Source organism: Siniperca chuatsi, linkage group LG3, assembly GCF_020085105.1.
Source record: "Siniperca chuatsi isolate FFG_IHB_CAS linkage group LG3, ASM2008510v1, whole genome shotgun sequence".
Classification (NCBI taxonomy): domain Eukaryota; kingdom Metazoa; phylum Chordata; class Actinopteri; order Centrarchiformes; family Sinipercidae; genus Siniperca; species Siniperca chuatsi.
The window spans coordinates 29,609,967-29,619,912 of NC_058044.1; the positions used below are offsets into that span (position 1 = coordinate 29,609,967).

Sequence of the window (9,946 nt, forward strand, 5' to 3'; positions counted from 1 at the left end):
ATATATCTTATTCCTCTGTGCCATAGAGCTCCATTGTTTTCCACAAACGATTGAAAACACATTAATGAGCCACACTGTTACATTTTTCTTCATTACCATGAACATGACCACTGTAGTTTATTTTGACTTAATCGCACAAACACTATCCTGCTGATGTAAATCCTCACTAGTGCACCAAATGTGTATTAATCTGCAGCTGAAAGTAGTCCTCAACAAATGTACCATGTATAACCATTTGAGAATCATTTGTTAAAACCTACTGTGCCCAGCTGTTTCAGGAAATCACTGAGCCTTTTTTTAAAAAACAAAACCACATATGTGTGACCCATTTTTAAAGATATAATTCTTCATTGGGAACAAGTGAGCTGGTGCCACAGACAGGGTTGAGAAGTCAGAAAGTATTGAGAGACACACTAACAAATTGTTGGTTTTGGTCTTTTCATTAGATTTGCGGACAGTAAGAAAAATATAGATCCAAGCCTTATCCTTTGATGTACAACTACATATGTTCAATCCAATATATGGTACCACTTTTAAATGAGCCATGCCTGACGCTTGTACACTGCCTTTGCATGCAATCATTATATATAGCTGCATAAACGGAACCGGCCACTGCCTTACTGTCTCTACATCTCATTGTTCGGTTGCTTCACTTTCCGCAAGCCATTTTCATTCATTTTCTTCCATAACCTCACCCTTTCATGACACGTTACATGGAACATACGTGCAATAAGTCCCATAGCTTTAAATGGTGATTTGTTGTAGGGTATGGTACGTAACATATCACAATATCAGCACAAATTAAAGTATAACAACATTTAACCATTTAATATAACAATGTGACATTGAATGTCCCTTTTAGCAACATGCTAACTAATTTGTCACATAATGACCTATTGTAGCTGAGTAGGGGATAAAAACATGAAAACATGCACACATCAAGGCACAAACTACAACACACAATCGAAGCATCATACCTAACCTGAGCTTGCATTTTGTGGAAAGCACCTACTGCAATGCTTGCTACTCTTTCTCCATCTTGTCCTGCAACCCTTCACCCTTATATTAGTGGATTAAGTTCAGAATGATGACTGCCATATGATAAGACCGTGTAAAGAAACAGAATCTTGCCAAAAGTCTTGGGTAATTTATGTTGTTGCCCTAAAACTTAAATCATTAACATATCTTTATCTGTCATTCCACCTCTTCACAACATCATTCCCTTCTTATTCTTCTCCTCACTCCAACTCCCCTCTGTACCACTATTCATCCCCATTTCACTCTACAGTCAGAAGTTGAGCTTCAAGGAGCGGGTGAGGTTGGCGAGCCCCCGAGGTCAGAGCATCAAAAACAGGCAGACGTCTTCAGTGAACGACCGGCGGTCTCCGGTGGCTGAGGCTGGGCCAGAGGGCACCAGCCCTGCCAAGGTACAGAAGAGCTGGAGCTTCAACGACCGCACACGCTTCAGACCCTCACTCCGTCTTAAGAGCCAGTCGCGCTCCACCACTGATGGTGAGTGACTCTGTCCCATTGTTCCACTTCAGACAACGTTTGACTTACCTTTGGATTGTAGAAAAGGTTTCAGTCGTAGTCATCTGGACACTGTTTTCAGAACCAAGACGTTTCGGCTCCCATCCGGAAGTCATTCTCAATTGTGAAAAAATGGGACGGGAACTAGAAATTTAAGCTACTCTGTGTTACATAAGCCCTGCCCTCAGGAAGGAATCTGCCTGAGTATCTGTTGATTAGCTAGTTTCACCTGAAACTGACCTAATTGTTTCCATGATGGCCCAGTAATCAGTAATCAGGCCTATTGTTTTCTGGCTGCACCTCCCTCATCACTTTTAAGTACCTGATTAGCATGTGATTGGAGTGACCAAGGTGCTAATACACTGTGATAGACTTTGGGCAGATTGAATCTCAGACCACCATTTCTGTTCAAAGAGGGGTTTTCTTTTTTCACAAAAATGGCTTCCTTGACACCCCGTTCAAACCAACTCTTCTCTCTACTTAGAATCTTCACCTCGCTGTCTTCAAATGTGTGGTTTAAGTAGAGAGAAGAGTTGGTTTGAACGGTTGAGAATGACTTCCGGATGGGAGCCGAAACGTCTTGATTCTGAAAACAGTGTCCGGATGACTACGACTGAAACCTTTTCTACGATAGAACACTCCTGGACGAATGAGGGACTACACCGTCTTACCTTTGGATTAATTAGCAGTACTAGGTTGGGTTGTGATTGGTAAAAATTCAAGGTAGAATTTGACAATCTCTCCAGTACTCGGCACAGTGCTACCATTGAATTAGATGAAAAATGTATTTTTGATGCAGCTGAACAGTAACGATAACAATAAAAATATCTTAAAGTAATGTAAGGGTTATGTCCTGCACTATTTCTTGGCCGGGCACAGTAACTTCCTAGAGTCTTAAGAAAGCGAATAATAATGTTGAACTATTCCTATAAGTCCAAGCGTGAGATAACTGAACACTGAGCACTGCATGTATTTAATTGAGGTGTATTGGCCGACCAGCCAACCCACCAGAACTGGTTTTGCCCACTAATTCAGGCAGCTGAGTAACGGAATGCTAATGGTCGTTTACACTTCCTTCCTTTGGCTTAGCAGTGCCAGCCTGGAAAGACTTCCTGGGTAACGGCCAATTGGTGTTTGTGGGTGGACTGATGGATTGATGGAAGGCGGGGGTGGTGAGCTCCAGCAGCCACATGGGGTGTCAGAGCAGGCCAGCTGGCTGAGGCCTGCTGGTGGAGAGGAATCAATAACCAAGCTAGCCAAAACCAAACTGGTTTGCTGGTTAGCCATGCTGACATTACTGACATGTTGGCTAGCTGTGATGTTAGAAGATGGGAAACATTTCCCTTTCATTATGACTTAATTTGAGGGGAAATACGAAGTTATTTTAATGGAGCAAATCTGTTTTGTTCAATGGAGCAAATCATTAATTGTTACTGTTTAACATTTGCATCAGTTTACACTATCCCAGTCACTCTTAATAATCAGTAGGTTTGACTCAGTGTGTCACACACATATGAACACTTCAGCGCATGCAGATCCTAAGTGCTGTGACCTATTAAGCGATGCAAATCCAAGGTCATTTACTGCATTTGCTTAAACAGAGCAAATAGCGTGACTTTGCAGTCCAGCTCTTGTACTGTAACCCTCTCCTTACCTCCTCAGGGTGTCATAACTCAGGAGGCCCATAAACAGAGCTCCACTGTCACAAAGTTGCATTGTTAGCAACATTCCTGCAGGCACACATCAGAGATCTGTTCTTTACTACTAGTCAGCTGTTCCAGACAGCAGTCAAAACACTTTGTCTTTCAGTCTATCAGATGTACAGTATGTGTCTGTGTCTTTCACTCTCAGTTCAGTTCACTTGATTCCAGTCAAATTCACTCAGTGTGTTTGCATGCACTGTTGTAACCTGATTAATCCCAAGTATCACAATAATCAGAAATTGATGAAGATCCATGTAAACCCAAAACTTACTTTTTTACTTTACAAAATTAATTAAAATTAAATTATTGGAGAATAAAAATGTCCCTGTTCTACAACCATGCAGGGAAGACTGATAATAAAATCAGATGCTTTTTTGGAGGCGGGTGGGAGGAATCGGATCACTGACTGCATGTAAACTGAGGTTTTAGAGTAGTAAGAATAATGCAACACATGTAAATTAACAAAATCTAAATAGTGCTCCTTTTCTGTATCCTCTCTCCCAAGCAGCAGACTCCAACATAGCAGGGGAGGATGGCTTTGATGACAAGGGCTGTCACTGCGAGATCTCGGTGGAGGACTTGCTGCCCTCGGTCAAGTCTGTCATTAGAGCTGTCAGGTGAGGCAAAGGAAATCGGACTTCCTCCTTCAATCCAACTAATACTACTGTATTTTTCTACTGCCGAGGTTGCAGGCAAACAAACCCTGATTGCAACCCCGTGCCTTCTAGTAGCTCTCGTGATTGAACATGCTCAGGGGATTAATTGACCGGAAGATTTTTTTTAAGGTTATTTTTAGATCATTTTGTTTATGTGATTGGATACAGTGTTGAGGGACAGGAAATATGGTTAGTGGGAGCATTAACACTGCAAAGTTATGTAAAGTGATCATGTCACAAGGACGCGTTGTGTGTCTTAGGCCTGATGTCTCCTAAAAGAAACACAGTCAGTCAGTTGCAATAATAACAAATACTGTAAGTTTAGGTTAAACCAGCAAGAATTAAGTCTTGAATATGTTTCAATTATGATTCAGCTGTTAAATTTGTTTAAAAAAAATGTAAACCCAGATCAAATCTAAACAAAAGATTGGATTTAAGATTTATATTGTAATTAAAAGTTTGACTTTGGTTCTACACTCATATTTACACTGTAATCAAAGAATAATTCATATGGCTCAACCCACTTGAGTTTTACAACAAAAATGTATTTCTCTATGGCAGAACTGAACAACTGAAGTTATGTTATGGCATTTTTGCTGTTCTACCAGTGCTGTAATAGCTTATTCCCATGAGATGCTAGCGGTCGCTTACAAAAACAGTGACAGTGATCTTTTTGGAGACCTCAGATTCATAGTGAGTAAACCTGACTCCTGAGATCACCTGAATTCATACTGCAATTGAAGCTGCCTTTTCAAAAACTACAACCAACCAACACCATTTTGGTAATTTTTGTCCCAATTCAATATTCAATATTTCATAATATTAATCATGGATCAAACAAGTAATCATAGATTTGTTCATCAAGGCTTAAAGGCGCTGAAAACTATTTTTTTCCTATGTGAACATGCTATTTTCTTCCACAGTTTTGGTTATTTTACATTAAAGATTTCTATTTTCTCTGTGGTCTTCTCGCTGGTTAGAAGCGGGTGAGGCTCGGATGAAAGAAGGTGATGTCACAACTTTTGTGAAACAATCAAAATCTGATGACAGTTGGTGGGCTGTTTGTGCTCAGTCAAACCACACCCACACAGTCCTGATAGAGCAGATTTGCTGGGTTTTTGAGAGTTAAATTCTATAATTAGAATATAGATAATGTATAGATAATACCAAAACAAATGTTTTTACTTTGATTGTTGCTTAATTAATCCTGAATATTTGATGTTATGGAGAAATACTTAAGATTTGAAGCCAAGTTTTCAGGGGCTTTAAAACTAAACCATGGAATACACTTAGAATTAAATACTTTAAATTAATTGAATCCTTGCTGCTGTAGTCCAGCCTATGATATTCTTTATTTGCAGTTTTTGAACAGGAGTTGGTGACCATTTGCTGTAGATCATGAAATTAACGCTCAATAGTCGCACATAGTAACATAATTATTAATAGCACTACACACTGCTTCCCTGCTTAGTTGCACATTTGAGCATACGGTGTAAATGTATATAAAAAATATTCTGGGTTAAAGGGTCAGTTCACCAAAACTACAAAAAACACATTTTCTCAGTCAGTGGTGGAAGAAGTACTTTGATCCTTTACTTAAGTAAAAGTAGCAACACAACAATGGAAAAAGTCCCTACAAGTAAAAGTTCTGCCTTCAAAAGCTTCTATATCTCAATAAAAGTACAGAGGTGTTATCAGCAAAATGTTCTTAAAGTATCCAAAGTAAAAGTACTCATTATGGAGCAGAACAGCCCCCGTTAGTGTTATATTATGTGATCGTTATTATTGATGCATTAAACATGTAAGCAGCATTGTACTTTTAGTCAGTTGTGGTGGAGCCAATTTCAACTACTTTATATACTGTTGGACAGTTAAATCTGTAGCAGTGCTTCATATTTTTAAAAGCTCATCAAAAGTTATTATATGTAACTCTTTTTCTGCAGTCACTATAAATGTAGGAGTAAAAAAATACAATCATTCCCTGACATTGTACTTCTAAAGTTCAGTACGTAACCTCTAGTGCTATCAAGCCATATAGGGTCTATTTCTTCAGTAAAAAGTAATGAAAACTGATCACAGTGACGCCTGATTCTGCAATTTGTTCACTTATCAGTACAAATAAATATTTTTGGTTATTTGTGTTAACTAACCCTTTAAAGTTTTGCTCTGACATATACTCTTTAGTTGTACAACATAGTTGGATCTACTGGGAGAGTAACAGTTAGTAACAGAGTGCCGTTCAATTCATCACATCTCATCTCAAGTCTGAGAGGCTCAGTGACAGGAAACAAGCCCATATCTTGACTGGACAGAGAAAAAGACGGCTCAGCACAAACCTTTAAGAACTGTTTCTCTTCCCCTTTACTATACTTGCTCAGTTTTATTGCTGTCTGTCCTTGCCAATCTCTTCTTCTCAGACTCAGAACCTCGCACAATCTGCCAAATTCCCTTGAATTCAGCCTTGAGGCTCCACAGGTGCATACATTCAGAGAGCTGCTTTTTCAGAGTGATAGTTTTACACACACACACACACACACACACACACACACAGCTAAAATAAGTAGCCAGAACCTCACTGGATGTTTTACAACATCCAATAAAGTGATTGTTCAGGTGTTCTGACTGTTTGCATTGGTGTGAAGAATGGGATGGGATTACACATTTTAAGCACTTTGAAAACAAGAAAAATAAAGGTATGGTTTGATGTGTTTTCAGTCTGTGAAGTATCTCAGCTTCACAGAGTCACTGTAGGTCATGTGTACTGACTGTAAAAGAGCTCCCCCTTGTGGCTGATTTTCTGAATTTATCTGCTCTTTGTGCAGGATAATGAAGTTCCATGTAGCCAAGAAGAAGTTTAAGGAGACGCTGCGTCCTTATGATGTCAAGGATGTGATTGAGCAGTACTCTGCCGGTCACTTGGACATGCTGTGTCGCATCAAGAGCCTGCAGACCAGGTAGGAAAGACGACAGACTGCATGACAACAGCAGCTGACAGTTTTCATTCCTCTAGTCTTTGCTGTCTAACTGGAGCTGTTTGACCACACTGTAACTGATTCATATGTATCTTGGTGTGTATGTGTGTGTACATGTGTACGTGCACCTGCACTCATTCCTTATGCATGCATGGGTATATTTGTGTGTTACGCGGATGACTGTGTGCTTTTTTTTTATGTCTACCTCTGCGCGTGTGTGCCTACGTGTGTTCCCTTTGCTTCCCTCACAGGCTGGACATGATAGTAGGCCCACAGACCCTGAGCAGCCGAGCCAAGACCTTTTCCTCCCCCTCCCTGCCTGCCTATTACAGCCAGGGCAGAAAGAACTCCACCCAGGGGTCAGAATGCACCCCCTTCACATGTCATATAGGTTCAATTTGCTTCTCATTCAGTCAATTCAGGAAGTGGTTTGTTCCTTAAAATATGAAAAGGGAAAATCTGGATTATAACACAAAGTTTAGGTTTTGTCTTTGAATTGATTGATCTGGGAGCGAAATTAAACCTTTCTTCACACATCTCTCATTCACTGCTCTTTTCTCACACACTTCCATCCCGGTTATGAAGTCATCCACTAACCAAACACTAACAAAAGTTTACAATATATTGACTTTGGTTTTGGCATTTGCTGTTTTTTTGTAAAATTCTGGTGAATTCTGGGCTCATCATGTAAGCTTGCAACGTGATACTAGCACAAATCACATAGAAACATCGTCTTCACACACAAACTAAATTCTCAAAACATAACAGTGAATGCCTACCTGTATTGCTGCTGTAATACTGACCCCTGCTGTTGTTGACTGTTAACTGAAACTGCTGCATGCACTTCATACTGTATCTTATACAGGGAGTGCTGATCAGATTTGGAGATAGGATTGTGAAACTGTACTGAACATTTTTTGGGAGTTTTCAACCACATCTCGCATCTTAAACCCGAAGCTGCGGTGGACGTTTTAAGAGACATGAAAAATAGTGGCAGATGAAAACATCAGATCTGTGTGGAGCCATGAGGAGACTGTAACATTCCTCAAACTAACAGCCAACATGAAACAAACATAAATGCCATAGTTCCATCATGTTTTCCACCGTTTAAGGTTTGACTGGCACTCATTTAATTACATCATGTTGTTGCTACGACTTCTTCTGCAATGGTTTAATGGCACCCAACTGGACAATTAGCACCACCAACTGTTTATCTCGATGCGCTCAATTCCTAATATTCACATAACAGTAGTGGATGGAAGTGCACATTAATTTGCATTTTCTTTTAACTGATTTTCTGGAAATTCAGTTAAAATTTGCGTGAAACGGATGGAAACCTGGAAAGTGTTAACTAATCACAAAAAGCATAATTTTGTAGAATGTCTAATTATTTGCTCAATTAAAACACTTATTGTGACATTGTGTTTGTTTGGTATCACCACATCAAGTGGCAAACCACACGTAAACCAAGAAGTATCAAAACACACATTCAAGGAAAAGACACACTTTTAGATGCAAGTCTGGTTTGGTGTTGGAGGATTTTGTCAAAGCTTTTTTTAGTCATTTATTTCTCTAAAATGTTGGTGGCATTATAATTGCATGAAATTGCCTTGGCTTACCCTCTGTTGAATTTAATCCTGTTTCATTAACAAAGAGACTTCATTAACCAGATTCTGCTGAACCTCACTGGATTGAGCACAAACTGAATTTGTGCTGTAATAAAATATTTTATTCAGAATAAGATAAAAGCAAACCTCGTGTTGAGAACTGTTTGATTCACAAGAAACACATTTAGTAACATGCCATCATTACATGGTTGGTAATGTTTTCTCATCGAGCATACAGTATTTGTCAAATCCAGTGAGGAGGTATAACCTCTCATTTGCCTGTATTTGTTGGGGGGAAAAATGTGCTTACGGTAATTTATTATTCTGTTGCAGCTTCAACTTTCCTTCCTTCCTGTGGGCTTTTTGTGTTTGTTTCTTTGTCTTCCTATCATTAATGTCTTATTGTGTTTGCATGTGCTTGTGTGTTTGTGTTTGTATGTTTGTGTGTGTTCCAGAGTGGACCAAATCCTTGGGAAAGGCCAGATCCCTCTGGATAAGAAGATTCGAGAGAAGCTGCTGTCCGATGGAGATATCTTAGAGGACATGAGCATGCTGGGTCGTGTCTGTAAGGTGGAGCGGCAGGTCCGTGTTCTGCTTCTTGTTTTAGGTTTTATTCTCTAATAGTGTATTAAATAATCTGTAATTTCTATTTCCTTGTGTGAGGCAAGCAGTATGCATGTGCTCTACATAAACAATGGCTCAGACCCATTCCTCTTATTGAAGTGCGGTGGCCTGTAACTGATTGTCATAATAGAGACAAATAAGCCAGCTGATTACACCAGAGGCCTATGGAATGTATAGTGAAGTAATATATCACTTATATCACCATACTTATTTAAAATAAGTTTTGGCTTGAATGTCTTATGACACTTAATGTAATCAGCAGAAAATGTGATTTGATTGGAATGAAAAGGGTCAAGTGGGTGAGTTTTCTGTACACTTATTTGCTTTCTTTCCAAAAGTTAGATGAGAAGATGAATACCAATCTCATGTCTGTGCATTAAGTATAGAGCTGGACTCAGGACGCGCTTAGCATAAAGACTGAAAGCAGGGAGAAACAATTAGCCTGGCTCTGTCCAAAGTTCAAAAATATGCCTGCTCATCAGTAAACTCTGTAAATCACCGAGAGTTGAGGCAGAGCAGCCGGAGGACATCAGAGGGAAAACCAGAAAATATTTTCTCCATAAAATATGATCCAGATCAGAGTCCTGGTCGGAGCCAGCTGTAAATCTCCTCTGTATGATAGTTGTGAGCCGACTGTCCCTCAGTGGCCAGAAGCCACCGTGTGGCAGCAAGGCATGCATATATAGGCGATCTATACACTCAGATGTCGATCAACCAATAGGTGAAAAGTTAAGCCCATGACACACAGCCCCCCTCATTTGCATAATGAAGCAGAAATGTAAAAAGAAAAGAATGAAATAAATAAGTTCTGGGAAATAAATGGTGGGGGGAAGCAAAGGAAAATAATACATGCA

The 9,946-nt window shown here is 39.6% G+C and overlaps 1 protein-coding gene across 12 annotated transcripts in view; it reads left to right on the forward strand.

Annotated features, from left to right (window-relative positions):
• Positions 1–9,946, forward strand: part of kcnq5b (potassium voltage-gated channel, KQT-like subfamily, member 5b) — a 125,586-nt gene that overhangs the window by 110,105 nt on the left and 5,535 nt on the right. For 5 of the 12 annotated variants that reach the window (XM_044190765.1, XM_044190763.1, XM_044190768.1 and 2 more), the window contains 5 exons: positions 1,289–1,512; positions 3,739–3,850; positions 6,712–6,843; positions 7,113–7,220; positions 8,924–9,050. In XM_044190765.1, coding sequence (XP_044046700.1) covers positions 1,289–1,512; positions 3,739–3,850; positions 6,712–6,843; positions 7,113–7,220; positions 8,924–9,050 — 703 coding nt within the window. The remainder of the gene's footprint in view (positions 1–1,288; positions 1,513–3,738; positions 3,851–6,711; positions 6,844–7,112; positions 7,221–8,923; positions 9,051–9,946) is intronic. The other 7 variants (XM_044190764.1, XM_044190767.1, XM_044190769.1 and 4 more) reach the window with 4 other exon arrangements.